Source organism: Ranitomeya variabilis, chromosome 1 (assembly GCF_051348905.1).
Source record: "Ranitomeya variabilis isolate aRanVar5 chromosome 1, aRanVar5.hap1, whole genome shotgun sequence".
Lineage (NCBI taxonomy): Eukaryota > Metazoa > Chordata > Amphibia > Anura > Dendrobatidae > Ranitomeya > Ranitomeya variabilis.
The window spans coordinates 142,042,305-142,063,137 of NC_135232.1; the positions used below are offsets into that span (position 1 = coordinate 142,042,305).

General features: G+C 42.0%; 1 protein-coding gene across 4 annotated transcripts in view; it reads left to right on the top strand.

The window, feature by feature from the left end:
- RHOBTB3 (Rho related BTB domain containing 3) overlaps positions 1 to 20,833 on the top strand; it is a 178,886-nt gene that overhangs the window by 64,386 nt on the left and 93,667 nt on the right. For 3 of the 4 annotated variants that reach the window (XM_077289399.1, XM_077289418.1, XM_077289409.1), the window contains one exon: positions 12,042 to 12,234. In XM_077289399.1, coding sequence (XP_077145514.1) covers positions 12,042 to 12,234 — 193 coding nt within the window. The remainder of the gene's footprint in view (positions 1 to 12,041; positions 12,235 to 20,833) is intronic. The other variant, XM_077289428.1, reaches the window with a different exon arrangement.

The window sequence follows — 20,833 nt, forward strand, 5'->3', positions numbered from 1 at the left end:
GACTCTCAATCTGAGTCCATTGTCCGCAATCAAAGCAAAATTTAAAATACACTCCTTGACAGAAGTTATGTCGCTTATCCATTTTATGTAAATAAAAGCTTATAACCTGACGTTAAATTCATCGATTGGTTGTATAAATTATTCTTTTGAAAGCTGAAACCCTCCAAAATGTGGTTTAGGTTAAGAAAATAAATTGCATCAATGCAGAAATATTGATCAGTTAATGGACACAGAATGGTCAGATTTTGGCAAAACAAATGTTTTGTCGCCCACAGAAAGTAATGTGATATTCAAACAAATAATTAACTTAAAATTCAAATATATGTTGCATAACATTGGTGAATTAAGTTGTGGTGCTATTAGAGTCATATTCAATATTTTGTGTGACTTCCATGAGCTTGAAGGACTGCATCCATGCGGTTCAACAATGATTCATACAATTTATTAATGAAGTTATCAGGAATAGCAAAGAATGCAGTCTTACATGCGTTCCAGGGTTTATCTAGATTCTTTTGTTTTATCTTCCAAGCTTCCTCTTTCATCCTACCCCAAACATGCTCAATGATATTCATGTCTGATGACTGGGCTGGCCAGTCCTTGACCACCTTGATCTTTTTTGCCTGGAGGAACTTTGTTGTAGAGATGGATGTATGAGATGAAGCACCATCCTGCTGCAGAATTTGACCGCTTTTATGATTTGGAATATAAGATGTAGCTAATACTTCTTGATATTTTAGGCTATTGATATTGCCTTCCACCTTGCAAATGTTTCGCACACCCCCATACTGAATGTAACCCCAGACCATGAACTTTCCACCACCAAATTTAACTGTTTTCTGGGTGTATTTTGGATCCATGGGGGCTCCAGTAGGTCTCCTGCAGTATTTGCGGTGGCTGTGGTGTAACTCTACTGAAGATTCATCAGAGAAATCCATCTTCTGCCACTTTTCCAGCGTCCATCTGTTTAGCAGGCTGTGGGACTTTGCAAATGCCACACGGTTTTTTATTTGCCTTTTGTTTAGTGCTGGCTTCTGGGCACTGATTCGACCATGGAGGCCATTTCGAGACAGAATCCTACAAACTGTTCTGGTTGACACAGGGACTTGAGGTGACCAGGCCTGTTGGAGTTCTGCTGCAGTGGAAGAGGGGCTTGCTTTGGATTTTCTAACCAACAAACATTCCTCCTGAGCAGTTGTCTTGCGGGGTCTGCCGGACCTGGGCTTGTCAAACACCTCTCCAGTCTCTTCAAATCTTTTTTAAAGTCTTTGTACTTGACGCTGAGACACATTAAAGGTGCCAGCCACCTCTGCAGTGGATCTGGTCTTCAGCCTCTTGATAATCCAGGCTTTGGTTGCAGGGTGGATTTTTGGCATGTTGTCAGAGCTCAAGTTGCAGTTCAAGTGAAGGTCTGGGGTGCTGGGTTTCTTTACACACAGCTCTATTGATATTTTTTGAATCTGGTTACAGAGGATCTTTTGAAAATATCAAATACAAGGAGGGGGAACACATACAACTTGTAGATTGTGAGCCCTCGCGGGCAGGGTCCTCACTCCTCCTGTACCAGTTATGACTTGTATTGTTCAAGATTATTGTACTTGTTTTTATTATGTATACCCCTCCTCACTTGTAAAGCGCCATGGAATAAATGGCGCTATAACAATAAATAATAATAATAATAATAATACAATCTGTCTAAAATTGAAATGAATTGTTTATGTAATTTGGAAAAAGACAAGAACATCACTATAAAGCCCTCAGATAAAGGGGGTAATGTGGTAGTAATGGACACTAAAAACTATCATACTTTGTGTCTTTCACTACTGGAAAGAAAGGATGAATACAAAATACTACAACAAAGCCCCTTAAAACAATTCGAGTGTGAATTGAAATTGATAATTGAAGAGGGCTTTAGAGATGGAGTAGTGAGCAAGGATGAGAGGGATTATCTGTTACCAAAGCATCCAGTAACCCCAACTTTCTACTGCCTCCCGAAGATTCATAAGGGGACCAATCCCCTTAAGGGACGACCTATTGTCTCCGGCAATAACAGTTTGACTGAAAAAATTGGCATCTACATTGACAAGGTTCTTAAACCATTTGTGGGAGCCTTGAATTCTTATGTGCGGGACACCACAGATCTTTTGCTTAAGTTGGAAGATGTTTACCTTGACCCAGACATGATTCTGGGTAGAATAGATGTGGAGGCACTATATTCGTCAATCCCACATGATAAGGGTCTAATGGCTGTGAGCCATTATCTGGGTACAAGAGGTACACAATATGACAGACATAATAACTTTGTCATAAAGGCTCTGGAATTTTGCTTGACCTGAAATGTTTTTCTATTTGACTGCAAGTACTTCCACCAGATCAGGGGCACTGCAATGGGCAGCCCTTGTGCGCCTTCGTACGCAAATTTGCTCCTGGGCTGGTGGGAGGAAACTGTCGTTTTCGGGGATACATTTACCCATCCTGAGGAGAGAATAGTTATATGGCTGAGATACATTGACGATATTTTTGTAATTTGGAGAGGAGAAGCCGCTGAATTTGGTAATTTTGTTGAAGGTCTAAATGTCAATGATCTGGGCCTCCATTTCACCTTTGAAGCCACCACCAGTTTGGCATTTTTGGATATACGTATTGAAAAACGTTCCAATGGTGAACTGATCACAAGGACACACAGAAAAGAAACAGCCACTAACTCTCTCCTCAGGTGGGAAAGTAGTCACCCAGCTCCTTTTAAAAAGAGGTATCCCCAAAGGACAATATCTCAGAGTGCGCAGAAATTGTTCCAATTTGGTTACATTCCAAGAACAAGCTAAGGACCTAAAAAATCGGTTCTTGGAAAGGGGTTATCCAGAGGGGGTACTGAACAGAGCTTATAAAGAATCCCTGAAAAAAGAAAGGAAAGAGGTATTGACACCTAAGCCAAAGTCGGAGGAGGAGAACACTATACGCTTCATTACGAGATATTCAAATGGAGCTAAGTGTATTAGAGAAATCTTCCAAAGACACTGGCCGATTTTACAGATGGATAGGGACATTAAGAAATATGTTCCATTGGTACCTCAGATAACCTATAAAAAGGGGAGATCCCTACGTGACAGATTGGTTCACAGCCATTTTGACTCTGGAAACAGCTCGGGCCTAATAACAGACCATGTAAAGGGCTGTTATAGATGTGGCAATTGTAAAAGCTGTGCCTCCATTAGACCTTCCAAAAGTTTTGTCAGCAATGTCACAGGTACCACGTACACTATTCGGCACTTTATTAACTGCCGTACTAAAGGGGTCGTCTGCAAGGCCACATGTGAATGTGGCCTTGAGTACGTGGGCAAGACTAAGAGGGAGTTTCGCAAGAGGGTTGGCGAGCACCTCCGTGACATTGCGAACAAGAGAGAAACCCCAGTGGCAACCCACATAAATTTGGTTCACCAGGGCAATTCGAGTAAAATTCATTTCATGGGGATTGACAGGATAGTGCCTCCACAGAGAGGGGGCTATTGGGACAAACAAATACTCCAAAAGGAGACAAGATGGATTTTCATGTTGAAAACAGTACAACCACTGGGCCTGAATGAGATACAATCATACAGCTGTTTTTTGTAAAATTATGGTTGCGTTGTCTCTAAAACAAAAGCCCAATATATATACTGTGTTAGATCCGGTAGGGTCCATTATTAGGGCCAGCCGCCGTTGAGTGGGGGGCGCCACATCTGAAAATCTTTAGGGTGCCAACCCCCGCGGTAGGCAGGGTGACTTTGATAGGACAATTCACAATCTATATTATTTTGGACTAGCCCTTTAAGGATATTTGAAAAATAACTCTTATATACAGGCTCTCTCTTTCCAGCTATCCTTTGCAGGTAAGAGGGCTTTACAGGGAAAGGTATTTTGGGACAGTCCACGTTGAGTGGGGGCGCCACATGCGCAGGTCTCTTCTAGGGTTCCAACCTCCGCGATAGGTAGGGTAAGGAGAGTAGAGATATCAGAATAGGGCATCCACAGGGTCACCCTTTCCTACGTTTGAGGTGTCGGTAGGTGGTGTCCCGCTTATGTGAATTCCTTCCCTACAAATTTTTTCCCATTTAGGTAGGGCATTGAGCATCTATAACGGTATTTCCAGTTCTCTCATCCTTGCTTGCTTGTTTTCCTATGTCTCATAAATGGGGTATGTCACTTTTATGTGGAGGCAGCTTACCTGTGTTCTCTGTAATGGGTGTCATGAGTACATGCTGAGTGATCTATGAATCATGCTAATTTGGTGAACAGGAGTAGTGTTCATACTAATCTTCCTGTTTCTGGGAGTGTCTATCACATGCGCGGCACAATGAATAATTAATATAATGTGCTTTAGTATGAACAGGCACTCTTAGGGGACATAATAGCACTAACATGGGCATTTTTGGTCCTTTTTGCTGTTATAATAATATCCGGCAGAAGTCAGCTCACGTATTTAGAGTTGGGCTTAGCACCAGCACGATGGCGCGCATGCGCCACTGTGCGGGGATTCCTAGCGCCCAATGAAGCAGGCGAGCTTCTCAAGCTGACCGGTAATAGAGGGATAAGCCCAGAGCATGCGTCACACGCCAAGGGGCGGGGATAATGCAGCGCGGCACTGAGCTGAATCCATAAATATCACAGAAAGGGGAGACCCGTAATGGCAGCATTCTCCCCTGATGAATCCACAAGGAGGAAACGCGTCGGGAGACGCTTCTTGCAGCACTTGATCTTCATATCTGGGATGGACATGAGGTGGATGGCGGCTAGATGAATAGCAGGGACAATGGAGATGAACATGTGGTGAGATCCACCCTAGCGTATGGGTTTGGTAATACACATGATCTCATGTTTTACAGCAGTCTCATGATAATATTCCACCATCATTTATCCCTTGAAGTTGTTACTATTGAACCCATTGGGGAATACTCATCAAAGGTGTAAATGAGAAAATATGTTTCCCATAGATTTAGGGATGGGTAATCATGTGTAAAGGGCATTTTACAAACGCCTTAAAAATGTGCTGCTAATCTGCACTGACAGTGCTCCAATCTAATGTATAGTTTTTTGTTTTTTTTTATAACTACCTAAGCATAGTGGTTGCATTTGGATGTCTTGCAAAATATACGGGACACACAGTATACACATTGTTATGGTCCAAAGCTTTCCTGAGTGCAGGATTAAGGATAAAAAAACGGTATGTTGTGGCTTGGGTGGAAGCAACCACAGTGAGAGACCTAATATTTTGGTTTCCATATATCAGTGCTTGGTCTGAGGTGTATCAATTATTGGCCCGCAGTGTGTGAGCCTAAGTAAATTGTTGTGGATTGGAAGCTAGTTCAAATACTGTCAGTGTTTTTTTACTTGTTATATGTCATTTATCTTGGTTTGTTTCCCCGTTTCTGTGAAGGTAATAGGGCACTTATCACAATAGGGTTCCTACTGTTTATATTCTTGGTCTATAATAAATTTGCCAATTATTGTTTTTTTAAATATACCTAATAAAGGTAAATTTGTATCCAGTTGCTAAATACGGTACCAAATCTTTTGGATAAAGCATACCACGCTTATTACATTCCACGCACGCACGCACGCACGCACGCACGCACGCACACACACACACACACACACACACACACACACACATTAACCGATCATTTACTGAGCACAGGTGAGGATGTAAACTAGGATTGGGTGCATTATATGACCAGGCGACAACTTTTGTCTTGCCAAAATCTGACCATTCTGTGTCCATTAACTGATCAATATTTCTGCATTGATGCCAATTTATTTTCTTAACCTAAACCACATTTCGGTGGAGGGTTTCAGCTTTCAAAAGAATAATTTATACAACCAATGAATGAATTTAACGTCCGGTTATAAGCTTTTATTTACTTAACATGGATAAGCGACATAACTTCTGTCAGGGAGTCTAAGTCGCTTCAAGAACAACCAGTATTGGTTCTCACATATAGTACACATTTTAAATCGATTTCTGACATTGGGTATCGTAATTTAAATGTCCTAAGAGATGATGATACCATGGACAAAATTAAAAAAAATGGTATAAAAATAGTTTCCAGACGAGCTCCAACTTTTGGTATTTCCTTGTCTCCTAGCCTTTATAATCCAAATAAAATGAAGAATCCCTCAAACTGGTTATCAACCACAGGTTTTTTCAGATGCGGACAACACCCTTGCAAGATCTGTTTATGCTCCAAAAAAACATAACTTTCCCGTGTTCCAAAAATGTAAAGAATTTTAAAATAAAAAGTTTCTTAATCTGCAATTCTAATTATGTGGTACATATATTTGAATTCTTTGAATGCAAATTATTATACATAGGTTCAACCATCAGAAAATTAAAAGACATTATCAGAGAACATTTATATGATATAATTCAACCTACAACCCGTCATATTTCTAATGCTTCAAATCATTTTATTAAAGTTTACAACAGGCAAACTGTTGCAAAGTGTTTGCAATAGAACACATTTATAAACATTTACGTGGTGGGGATAGGGAGAATAAATTACATGATAGTGAGGGATATTGGATTTATTTATTAAATACTCAGGTGCTTTTTGTGTTAAACCTAAAAAAGGAAATTATGTTGCACTATTAATATATGCATTTATTACTTTTCAATTCTTGTTCGTATATTTTGTTTCTATATTTAACTTATTTTTTCTTAATGTGTTATTCACATGTGTTGTTTCATCATGTTTGGTAAACTATCTTGTATGTTTTTCTCCTGATCAGGGCATTTTCATTCTGAATCTGACTGCTCATTGTGATTATTGAGGACTAAGAACGCTATACGTGTTCGAAACGCGTTCAGTGAGGCAACGGCATTTTTCCTCTGGTAGATACCAGTGCAGTGCACACTGTGAGAAGTCAGAAGTCTGCAGTCACAAAGATTGACTGCAGACTCATTGCAAACCTGGACAACCCCTTTAATGCTCCTAACAAATAAAAAGATGAGAATTAGTTAGTATCACAAATAACATTTAAATCCAGGTACCTTACAGATGATGTCGTCTCTGGAGTCGTTCTCCTTCTTTTCTTCATCTTGTCCAGACCCCATGATCAGTTTTCTCATCTACAGCCGTCTCTGCAGGCTTCCATCTTGTCCGCTCTTTTGCAGAAAATCTCCACATGATACCCTTAAAGATAGAAGTGTCATTATAATGCTCCTGAATAAAAAATTGTCCCTCACTATAATGTCTGCACAAAATATGACCCCCACATTGTCCTTTTTATGGTACATGCTCTTTACACTGACCACTCCTTTCCATACTGGCTCCCTCTTCACACTGTCCTCTCATACTGTGTCCCCCTATAGGGCCCAGTATTTATACTGTACTCTCTCATCACACTCCCCCCCCACCTCCTTGGTATACTGTCCCGTGCTGGCTGTGCTCTTACACTGTCCCTCCATGCTACGCCCCCACTACTCAGTTTCTATTCTGTGCCCACTCACTTTTCTCCCCCCCATACTGTCTCCTCACGCTAATCCTCTCCCTCTTCATACTATCTCCTCTCACATCCCCCCTGTTCACCATCTGTCTCCTCATATATTTACCCCCTCACTTTCTATACTGCCTGCTCACCTGACTCCCCATACTGTTTCTGCACACATCCCATCACCCTCACTCCCTGTACTCTGTCCACATATATTTTTCACATCGCTACTGATACTGTGTCCGCATACATTCCCCCATTCGCTCTCCATACTTTCTGCACCCATCCCACCATACTGTTTCCTCATATATGCCCCCATTCCCTCATACTGTTTCCTCATACATGCCCCCATTCCCCAGTACTGTTTCCTCATACATACCCCCATTCCCCAGTACTGTTTCCTCATACATGCCCCCATCCTCCATACTGTTTCCTCACACATGCCCCCCATTCCCTGTACTGTTTCCTCATACATGCCCCCATCTCCCCCTTTGCTCTTCATTTTGTGCCACACATTAAATCCCCCCATCCCAACTACAAATCTCCCCGCACACTAAATAACCCCATCTCCACTCCAAATCTCCCCATGCACATTAAATCCCCCATCCCCACTCCAAATCTTCCCCACACATTAAACACCCCCATCCCCAGTCCAACTCTCCCCGCACACAATAAATCCCCCCATCCCCACTCCAATTGCCCCACACACAATAAATCCCCCATCCCCACTCAAATTCTCCCCACACATAATAAATCCCCTTCCCGTGCACTTACCACCAGTGTTCGCCTCTGCAGCACAGGTGAGTGACGTCAGCAGCGTGATTACATGATCTGATCACGCTGCTCGAGTCGCTCTGACCCGGCAGTCAGAGCCTCATTTGTACTCCCTTCTGTAAGATGCGAGTACAATTGATCCCTGGGAGCCAGCACACTGCAGCTTCTCTGTGCCGGCTGTCAGCTTGACAGTCGGCACAGAGAAAAGCCAACTCTCAGTCCAGGGGGAAGCAGAATGCAGCTGCCGGGGGAGACACTGCGGACCGCCGCATTAGGCAGCCCAACTGCACCCCCCCTGCCAGCTGCGCCCGGGGCACATGCCCCGGCTGCCCCCCCTAGATATGCCTCTGACTGTAACCCCCTTTTGACCACTGAATGTAATGGATTAAAGCTCTGAAAGGTGCAGTGATGAGCTGGGTAAGGAGGTTACATTGGGTGAGCATTTAAATGCGGCCCTGAGCATGACAGTATATAGGCTTCTTATTTTCCCACCACACATGGGCAGATGAGCTGTTGTAGTTAGCCATGTTGTAGAAAAGTTAGGAATAGACAGCACTTGCAATTTGATGCATCTCACTAGAGTTAGATTGGGACAAGAATATGTCAGGTTGCACTATGAATGTGTAGTCTATGCACTCCCCAAAAGGAGACTACCCATCTGTAAGACTGGTTTCACACTTGTATTGGTCAGAGCTGCGGAGGGCTGCATGGTTCCTCCATGTCGAAGTAGGCAGAGCTGACTGGAAGAGGTGTGGCAGTGGGCAGGGCTTAATTGAGGAACCACGCAGCCCTCCGTAGCTCTGACCAACGCAAGTTTGAAACCAGCCTAAGGAGCAGAGGTGAAATTGCTGCACAGGTGTGTAAGGGTATGTGCCCATGGTCAGGAATCAGCATTGCTTTGAACACAGCATATGTCCGCTCCGTCCAAAGTGCTGCGGGCTTTTGTACGCAGGTGATTCCGCATGTGTTCATTGAACCGTGCGGAGTCACCGCATCCAAATACATTGTACGGTTGACATTTAGACATATAGACATGCTGCAGTCTGGAAAGACGCGTCGCATGTCCGCCTCCGCAGGTGGTTTCTTGAAATCCCATCCACTATGCTATAACATCTGGCCGCTGCGAGTTGGACACTGCGGATGTACGCAGCTTCCAACCTGCATCGTTTAATGACCGTGGGAACATACCTTAGGCCCCTTTCACACATCATTCGCAATCCGTCGGATTTTGAAAAAACAGAATTGGCGACTGATGCCGCCAGATTAATTTTTTTCTTATCGACTTGTATTAGCGACGGATTGTGACGGATGGCCTCACGTTTCCTCAGTTGTTTGCCAGATCCGTCAAAAATTGACTCTTAGAAGCAATGTCCTGCATTATCTTGTCTGCCACTTTGCACACTCCTAGTTTTCACTGTTGCCACGCACCCACTCCCCACACACAGGTACCTGTCTCGTAACTGACTAGCATGGCACTATTTTCAAACTCACGCATTTCTTTGCAGACTCCTTTGGTGTGGCTAGTCATTGCTCTTTGTGGGTGGTTAGTATCTACATATCAGGTGTATGCACTTAGAAATAAGCCTCCCTTCTTTTGTGATAATTTTCACCTGACGGTGACACTGAAAAATTTTATTTGAGTCAGTTAGTACATATAGAAATATTTATTACCAACATGATAGAGGAAGTCTTTCATTAAGACAGAACACCATGACTATTTTACTGCGTAATAAAACAAATATTATGCATATACAGTGGGGAAAATAAGTACAGTATTTGATACACTGCTGACTTTGCAAGTTTTACCACCAAAAATGGAAAGATCTGTATTTTTTATCGTAGTTACACTTCAACTGTGAGAGACAGAATCTAAAAATACAAACCAGAAAATCACTGTTAGATTTCTGCATAATTATTTTGCATTTTATTGCAAAAAAAGAAGTATATGATACAATAGAAAAACATAACTTTATATTTAGTACTGAAACCTTTGTTTGCAATTACACGTCAGATGTTTCCTGTAGTTCTTGACCAAGTTTGCACACACTGCAGCAGGGATTTTGGCCCAGTCCTCAATACAGATCTTCTCCAGATCTTTCAGGTTTCGGGGGCTGTTGCTGGGCAACATTGAGTTTCATATCCCTCCAAAGATTTTCTATTGGGTTCAGGTCTGGACACTGGCTATGCTTCTTACAGAGCCACTCCTTAGATGCCCTGGCTGTGTGTTTCGGGTCATTGTCCTGCTGGAAGACCGTACCACGACCCATCTTTCAAGGCTCTTACTGAGAGAAGGAGGTCGTTGGCCAAAATTTTGGTATACCTGACTTCATCCATTCTCCCTTCAGTATGGAGCAGTCATCCTGTCCTCTTTGCAGAACCCCTCCAAAGTGGGGCTTGTTAAAGAAAAACTAGCAGGTCTGTGAGAGTCACAATTATTGCTGATTGGTAGATGATCAAATATTTTCATGCAATAAAATGCAATTTAATTATGTAAAAATCATACAGTGTGATTTTCTGTTTTATATTTATAGATTCTATCTCTCACAGTTGCAGTGTACTTATGATAAAATTATTCCCATAGTCCTAATTAAAGAGGCTAAGGACACTTCATCAATAAAAGACTAACATGATCTACTATGGTAAGGTGCCATATATATAAGAAACAACATAAAAGTAAAATAAAATCTTTATTAAATAACAATAGTATAAAAGCAAATTTAAAAATACAGGGCAAGAAAAGGGCCTCCAAATGGTGGGGAAAGGAAGCAGCAGGTAATGATAAAGTGCATAGTAGGAGTTCAAAAATATATAATGCAAGCACCATGCATGAAAGGAGCAGGCAAATGTATAATAGTTAATTTCAAAATGGGGCTGGAACAGAGAGACTTAGTAGACACTACAAAGTTGCTTTATTAAGCTAAGATTTGCAGATGCAATATTAAATAGCTGCCTGTAAAAAGGAAAAGAGGAAGGAGACAAAGCCCAGGAGAAGTGAAGGAAAGGTAAGGTGCTTATGGATTATGTACCATAGATCCTAGTTTTTTCACATCACATGTACCAACAAATCTCAGTAAAAGCAGGTATATTAAATGTCCAGAATGTTCATATGATTAAATACCTGCTAGAAGACTGGTACACAACTGTGCATTAGGGCCAGATGCTGCTAAAGATCCCCTCCCCCGGCGATCGCCGTTTCACAAGGTTGCTTCTTCTGGGGCATTGATATGAACAAACTAAGATCTATGGTACATAATTCATAAGCACCTTACCTTTCCTTCACTTCTCCTGGGCTTTGTTTCCTTCCTCCTTTCCTTTTTACAGGCAGCTATTTAATATTGCATCTGCAAATCTTAGCATATAAAGCAACTTTGTAGTGCCTGCTAAGTCTCTGTCCCTGCCCCTTTTTGAAATTAACTATTATACATTTGCCTGGTCCTTTTATGCATGGTGCTTGCATTATATATTTTTGAACTCCTACTATGCACTTTATCATTACCTGCTGCTGCTTCCTTTCCCCACCATTTGGAGGCCCTTTTCTTGCCCTGTCTCTTTAAATTTGTTTTTATACTATTGTTATTTAGTAAAGATTTTCTTTTACTTGTACGTTGTTTCCTATCACTTCTTATCTATATGGCACCTTACCATAGTAGATCATGTTAATCCTACGATAAAAATTAGACCTCTCGATTCTTTGCATGTGGAAAAACTTTTAAAATCACCATTGTATCAAATAATTATTTTTCCCAGTGTAGAAAGCATTTTAATAAAGTCCAGCTGAAATGTATATTCTTGCTCTTTTATAGGGTACTTTTGCCAGTGATTTGCAAAGCTCTTTGGCAACAATTGCAGAAGGAGATATCATTATAATAAAGTCTAATGTCTACAACAAATCTTTATTTCTGGAACTGAAGAACAATTTTGCTCCATTGTTACAACAGATACTGACTCAACGAACTGTACCAGTGATGGTTTTAGCATTTGGCGTTAAATCAGAAGGTAAGAAGCATCTTTATTGCTGTATCTTACTGCAATTTGTAATAATTGAGATAGTAGATCAATGCAAAGACTATTATGAGGCTTGTTTTACAAGTTTTATGTTATTAAGCCTTTAATGCTTTCTCTCCAAAGATACTGTAATGGAATGAAACACTGAAAAAATCTACACCTTATTTCCCCTGTGTAACTATTATTATTGATGTAGGTGGACGTTCTGCCATCAGGGGAAAAAAAAAGTTTCAATCTGCTGCCAGAGTAGCTTTTTGGAACCCACCTAGGCACCCACCACCTGGGGGACACATCCCACCAGTAACGTGGAGTGGGCAAGGCAATTATTGTACCCCCTGAGTGGCACCTTAAAACAGTAGCACTCATGTTCCCCTTTAAACAAATAATGCCATAAGTGCCCTTTTTAGAAAGTATTCTCCCCTGCACAGAGTGCGGACCGGCACAGCGTGTGCAATGCAATGACGTTATAGTGCAGCATGCATCGGGGAGCTGATGTCTTGGAGGCTCTAACCCTACTGTACCCTGAAGTTTACTGGTTGGAGAGTGGTAGCTCTGACTTTCTGCTCCATCACAGGATCCAAATGTATCAGCGTCATGTCGATGCCAATACGGGCAGCACGGTGGCTCAGTGGTTAGCACAGCAGCCTTGCAGAGCTGGAATCCTGGGTTCAAATCCCACAAAGGACAACATCTGCAAGGAGTGTGTATGTTCTCCCCGTGTTTGCGTGGGTTTCTTCCGGGTTCTCCGGTTTCCTCCCACATTCCAAAGACATATTGATAGGGAATTTAGATTGTGAGCCCCAGTGGGGACAGCGATGATAATGTGTGCAAACTGTAAAGTGCTGCTGAATATGTTAGCGCTATATAAAAAAATAGAGACAGAGATAAAGAATACAGTTCAAACTAGCAATCTGAAGATCCAGGGCATCCAGCCAGATGTCCAGGGCTTGTCCACTAGCAACAACATTTCTTACAGGTGTTGTTTTTGGTATTCAGTACTTACTTTTTCATCTTTTGAAATTATGTGCCCCTAAGGATAATGTGATAAGGGCAACCGAACCATTGCCACCACTTCCTCTCTAGAGTAAAACAGAGCTCTTTATAAAGAAAGACTATGTGGACAGTTTTAGCTTGTTAATTTGTGGTGTAACTGCTGACAAGTTTGTTAATTATTCATTTCTTTTATCACATTGTTAATGTCTATTTTCATGCAGAAATAGTTCAAGCTTTCAGGCCTCATCCGCCATAAATGCTTCTTTATGAACTGCTTGATTTGGGGTAAATATTGCAGGGAAAAAATGTAAAAAAAATGGATAGAGTTATGTGTAATGTTACTTATATTCTCTTACTACATAGTTATAAGGCATCATAAATACCTTAAGGTCTTTGGGCCAAAGTGTATGTGAGGTTAATATTTACCAAGCATCATATGTAACTTGCAGCTTTCTCATCTGTAAATCATACTGGATGACATGACAATAGACTCTGTTCCATTTAGTTTATTTTGACTGAAACTTAATGCAATAATTCAGAAATTGCAGTACTATCGGAGTCGGAGCCCCACAAATCTAATAAATATATACAGTACAGACTAAAAGTTTGGACACACCTTCTCATTTAAAGATTTTTCTGTATTTTCATGACTATGAAAATTGTACATTCACACTGAGGGCATCAAAACTATGAATTAACACATGTGGAATTATATACTTAACAAAAAAGTGTGAAACAACTGAAATTATGTCTTATATTCTAGGTTCTTCAAAGTAGCCACCTTTTGCTTTGACTGCTTTGCACACTCTTGGCATTCTCTTGATGAGCGTCAAGAGGTAGTCACCGGAAATGTTGTCCAACAATCTTGAAGGAGTTCCCAGAGATGCTTAGCACTTGTTGGCCCTTTTGCCTTCACTCTGTGGTCCAGCTCACCCCAAATCATCTCGATTGAGTTCAGGTCTGGTGACTGTGGAGGCCAGGTCATCTGGCGTAGCACTCCATCACTCTCCTTCTTGGTCAAATAGCCTTTACACAGCCTGGAGATGTGTTTGGGGTCATTGTCCTGTTGAAAAGTAAATGATGGTCCAACTAAATGCAAACCGGATGGAATAGCATGCCGCTGCAAGATGCTGTGGTAGCCATGCTGGTTCAGTATGCCTTCAATTTTGAATAAATCCCCAACAGTGTCACCAGCAAAGCACCCCCACACCATCACACCTCCTCCTCCATGCTTCACGGTGGGAACCAGGCATGTAGAGTCCATCCAGTCACCTTTTCTGCGTCGCACAAAGACACGGTGGTTGGAACCAAAGATCTCAAATTTGGACTCATCAGACCAAAACACAGATTTCCACTGGTCTAATGTCTATTCCTTGTGTTCTTTAGCCCAAACAAGTCTCTTCTGCTTGTTGCCTGTCCTTAGCAGTGGTTTCCTAGCAGCTATTTTACCATGAAGGCCTGCTGCACAAAGTCTCCTCTTAACAGTTGTTGTAGAGATGTGTCTGCTGCTAGAACTCTGTGTGGCATTGACCTGGTCTCTAATCTGAGCTGCTGTTACCCTGCGATTTCTGAGGCTGGTGATTCGGATAAACTTATCCTCAGAAGCAGAGGTGACTCTTGGTCTTCCTTTCCTGGGGCAGTCCTCATGTGAGCCAGTTTCTTTGAAGCGCTTCATGGTTTTTGCCACTGCACATGGGGACACTTTCAAAGTTTTCCCAATTTTTCTGTCTGACTGACCTTCATTTCTTAAAATAATGATAGACACTCGTTTTTCTTTACTTAGCTGCTTTTTTCTTGCCATAATACAAATTCTAACAGTCTGTTCAGTAGGACTATCAGCTGTGTATCCACCAGACTTCTGCACAACACAACTGATGGTCCCAACCCCATTTATAAGGCAAGACATCCCACTTATTAAACCTGCCAGGGCACACCTGTGAAGTGAAAACCATTCCCGGTGACTACCTCTTGAAGCTCATCAAGAGAATGCCAAGAGTGTGCAAAGCAGTCATCAAAGCAAAAGGTGGCTACTTTGAAGAACCTAGAATATAATACATAACAAAAAGTGTGAAACAACTGAAATTAAGTATATAATTCCACATGTGTTAATTCATAGTTTTGATGCCTTCAGTGTGAATGTACAATTTTCATAGTAATGAAAATACAGAAAACTCTTTAAATGAGGTGTGTCCAAACTTTTGGTCTGCACTGTATACACTACCATTCAAAAGTTTAGGGTCACTTAGAAATTTCCTTTTTGAAAGAAAAGCACAGTTTTTTCCAATAAAGCTAACATTAAACGATTGAGAAATACAGTCTATACATTGTTAATGTGGTAAATGACTATTTTAGCTGCAAACGTCTGATTTGTAATGCAATACCATAACTGTGTAAGAAGGCTAATGGATGGTTAGAATACCCTTGAAAACCCTTGTGCAAGTATGTTAGCACAGCTGAAAACAGTTTGGCTGATTAGAGAACCTATAAACCTGACCTTCCTTTGAACTAGTTGAGAATCTGGAGCATTACATTTGTTGGTTCCATTAATCTCTCAAAATGGCCAGAAAAAAAAGAACTTTCATGTAAAACTCGAGTCTATTGTTGTTCTTAGAAATGAAGGCTATTCCATGTGAGAAATTGACAAGAAACTGAAGATTTTTTACAATGGTGTGTACTACTCCCTTCAGAGGAGAGCACAAACAGGCTCTAACCAGAGTAGAAAGAGAATTGGGAGGCCATGCTACACAACTGAGCAACAAGACAAGTACATTAGAGTCTGTACTAGTTTGAGAAATTGACGCCTCACAGGTCCTCAACTGGCAGCTTCATTAAATAATACACGCAAAACGCCAGTATCAACGTCTACAGTGAAGAGGCGACTCCGGGATGCTGTCCTTCAGGGCAGAGTGGCAAAGAAAAAGCCATATCTGAGACTGGCTAATAAAAGGAAAAGATTAATATGGGCAAAAGAACACAGACATTGGACAGAGGAAGATTGGAAAAAAGTGTTATGGTCCAGACTAATCCAAGTTTGAGGTGTTTGGATCACACAGAAGAACATTTGTGAGATGCAGAACAACTGAAAAGATACTGGAATAGTACCTGACGCCATCTGTCAAGCATGGTGGAGATAATATGATGGTCTGGGGTTGCTTTGGTGCTGGTAAAGTGGGAGATTTATACAAAGAAAAAGGGATATTGAATAAGGAAGGCTATGACAACATTTTGCAACGCCATGCCATATCCTGTGGATAGCGCTTGATTGGAGCCAATTTCATCCTACAGCTGGACAATGACCCAAAGCACACCTCAAAAGTATGCAAGAACTATTTAAAAAGAAGCAGGCAGCTGCTATTCTATGTGTAATGGAGTGGCCAGCGCAGTCACCAGATCTCAACCCCATTGAGCTGTTGTGGGAGCAGCTTGACCATATGGTACGCAAAAAGTGCCCATCAAGCCAAACCAACTTGTGGGAGGGGCTTTTGGAAGCTGGGGTGAAATTTCTCCAGATTACCTCAGCAAATTAACTGCTAGAATGCCAAAGGTCTGCAATGCTGTAATTGCTGCAAAGGGAGAAGTATTTGACGAAAGCAAAGTTTGAAGGAGAAAATAATTTCAAATAAAAATCTTTCTTTTGAACCTTGTCAGTGTCTGGATTAGATTTTGAATTTGACAACTCATTTGATTAATAAAAGTTTGAGTTTTCATGGAAAAAGCTGTGTGAGCTCTTATTTTTAAAATCAAGACGACATTTTTATTGATACTATTTTGGGATATACATAACATTTTGATCACTTTTTACAGCACTATTTGCGGTAATTCGGTGACCAAAAAAACCAACAGACTTTTGTTGTTTACATTTTTTTGTTATGGTGTTTATTAATTGACTTAATTATTTTTATATTTTGAAAGATCAGACTTTGAAAGGTCCGTTTCGCCTACAGTTGTTAGAGGCAGGTCCTGGCTGTAACCCACAGCCATTGCCTGCGACGTACGGGGCGAGCTCACCCCGTGAGTTCTTTACATACACCAGCTACGGACTTGCACTGTACATGTACTGCAGATGTCAGTAAGGGGTTAAACTGGAGAGACTTGTACAGATTTTTATGACTGTATTTCTCAACTTTTTACAGTGACTGCAGCTGATGTGTTTATATCAGAATAATGGGCTGTAGACATGTATTACTTCTAATCTTAATGATTTATTATTGTCTGTTAATATGTCTGTAAAAAAGTGTCCATAATTCTTTGAGAAACTGTACATAGAAAATCTACTCATCTGATCCCACAAACAGCAAAGAACATAACTATAATGATTCTGATGCTCCTCTGAAACACATTGAATAGAAGGGAAGGGTGAAAGTAATCATTCATGTTACTAGGCATATTCTTCTTTATATTTGGACCTGGCCACGGTCAGGCCCTTGTGCAGATATTATCCAAGTGCCATATTTTTCAAAGTGTCAGGGCAGTTAAACATAGCAGATGGATAGGGCAGGAGACTGGTAAGACATGCTAGACACTTAAGGGGAACCTGTCACCCCCCCCCCCCCACAGGGTCTATTAAAGTAAAAGAGCAACCTTCAGCAGCACTAAGGCTGCATTCTGTGAAGGTGGCGCTTATGTTTATTATCCCTATTAGCGCTGAAATAATGACTTTTATAAATTTCCCGCCATACCTCTATTGAGTCAGGGTGGTATGTTTTCTCCCCCTGACTCAACAGCCTTGCAGCCGTCCATCTTCCCCCGCCTTGCTTCCGGGCACCGCCTCCTCTCTGTCATGACGTCACCGGTGCCTTTGTGTAGTGGGGCTGCTGAAGGTGGCTCTTTTACATTTATAGGCCTTGGGGGGTGACAGGTTCCCTTTAAAGAAACTTTTTCCAGATCATCTGCATTGCAAAAGGTATTCACGATATGTATTTGTGCCATTTTTGTTCTGGCTTATGCAATTGCTCACATCTATCTTCCTTTCATAAACTCTGTACACTCCATCCATATCAGCCCCTCTCTCCTCTCCTATGTATAGCTCTCACACTATTTTCACAATCTTAAACTGCACAGATACATTCACTCCCACCATATAACACAAGAAATGCTCTCACAAATCACTTAAACATTTGCTCGCTCTCTCTATTCTCCTCCTAGTTGCAGGAGATATCTCTCCTAATCCTGACCATTTTTGTAATAGTAAGTTTAACTCCTTTCCTGCTACACTCAAGAACCCTGCAAATCTTTTTACTGTGTCCTGCATGCCTTCTTTCTCTTTTATTTGTGTCCCCTGGAACTCACTGTCAGCGTGTAGCAAACATCCCTGACTTTTTACATCCTAATTCTTTTAACCTTCTGGCTCTTGCTGAAACCTGTATCCAGCAGTTGAATACCACCGTGTTACTGCACTCTCGTATGGTGCCCTACATTTTTCTCATACCTCGAGACCTGACAACAGACCAGGTGGAGATGTTAGTGTCGTGACTCATTTTGTGGCAGTCGTGACAGCTCTGGTTCTGCTTTAATTCAAATGTTTTCTTTTCTTTTTGGGCCAGCAAGGTTTAATGTCAGTTTCCTTGTTGGCAGCTGCTGTAGTTACTGGTCAGCTTTAAATAGTCATCTGACGCATCAGCTGACTGACTGTTGGTGATAGATTTTTCTTTGTAGAGCAGCCTTGCAGTTGCAACTCTCTGGTGTCAGCACTGAATCTGCTTCATCTGTGGATTTCAGGGTCCTGATTTCGTATCCTCTGCGGTGGGGAGCTTGGCAGCAGAGTCTGGAGCTAAGTTTTGTGTATTTATCTTGTCTGTCTTCTGTTTGTAACTATCACCTGTGTTTGTACTATCTGCAGTGGTAAGGCTAGTGCCCTTACCGGCCAGTGCACTAGCCAGGGCATTGTGATGTGAGTTAGGGACGAGGTATGTGATGACGGCGGGGGGAAGGTGCCACTTTTGGCATTAGGGGAGTGTAGGGACAGTCTCAGGTTGGAGCTCAGGAGGTGTCCCATCCTTCATTTCCTATTGTTAGGGCCTTCCTCTCCCCTTTACCATCCCGTTGTGTGTGTTGTGCCATCCACTCCCTGTTGGGTCGGGGCAATTAGTCTGCTCCTTTCAACAAATCTACTTTTCAGGTTATCTTCCCCTAGTACCCTCACTTATCTTCCCTTATTTTGAGGTCCACACTGTCAGACTTTTCCGGCCCTTCCTCCAGCGAGTGATGGTTGTGTATCACCTCCTGGGCCCCCACATCAGTTGCTGGATCACTTTGCCACCGGGCTTCCACATTTTCTATCCTGTGACATCCTCATTCTCATCATGGCGGACTTTAACATCCTCTTTGGTGATCCCCTCTCCCCATCTGCCACTTATCATCTTTCTCTAACCCCCTTTTTCAGCCTTTCACAGCTTATTAAGTCTCCTACGCATGAAGACAGAAATACGCTGGACCTGGTCTTCTCCCAGCTCTGCTCAATGCATGATTTTACGAACTCCTCTCTCTCTCTTTCTCACCACAACCTTCTTTCATTCTTTGTCACCCCACTCAGGACACCCCCATTTTCAATACTTTTAGAAATATAAATGCTATTAATACCCAGAAACTTATGAAGAATTTGCCATCATCATTGGCCCCAATCTCCTCCCTCACATGTCCTGGATAAAGCTTCTTATGCAGAAGAACAACTCTGCAAAGACGGCAACAACCTTGCACATGCTGCAAATACATTTTCCACCAACCTCAGCGCTGATGATCTGGCCAATTATTTCAAAGAAAAAATTGGGAAAAAATTTCCTGTCAAATGTTGTCAATCTCCTAATGTCATGCATCATCATCCCTCCCGCAGTGAACCTAGCTCACTCTCTGTTTTTGAACCAGTCATGGAAGAAGTGACCAGGCTCCTTGCATCTTCTCGCCCCACTACCTGCACCAATGACCCTGTTACCTCACATCTCCTCCATTCTCTTTCCCCGGCTGTTACCACTCACATAACTAAAATATTTAATCTCTCTCATCTGGTAGCTTCGACCTTTCCTTATCTTCTCGCAAAAGCTTTTACTGTTAGGGTACCGTCTCACAGTGGCACTTTTGTCGCTACGACGGTACGATCCGTGACGTTCCAGCGATATCCATACGATATCGCTGTGTCTGACACGCAGCAGCGATCAGGGACCCTGATGAGAATCGTACGTCGTAGCAGATCGTTTGGAACTTTCTTTCGTCGCTGGATCTCCCGCTGTCATCGTTGGATCGGTGTGTGTGACACCGATCCAACGATGCGTTCGCTTGTAACCAGGGTAAACATCGGGTTACTAAGCGCAGGGCCGCGCTTAGTAACCCGATGTTTACCCTGGTTACCGTCGTAAATGTAAAAAAAAAAAACAGTACATACTCACATTCCGGTGTCCGTCAGGTCCCTTGCCGTCTGCTTCCCGCACTGACTGACTCCCGGCCGTAAAGTGAAAGCAGAGCACAGCGGTGACGTCACCGCTGTGATCTGCTTTCACTTTACGGCTGGCAGTCAGTGCGGGAAGCAGACGGCAAGGGACCTGACGGACACCTGAATGTGAGTATGTACTGTTTTGTTTTTTTTTTCCATTTACGACGGTAACCA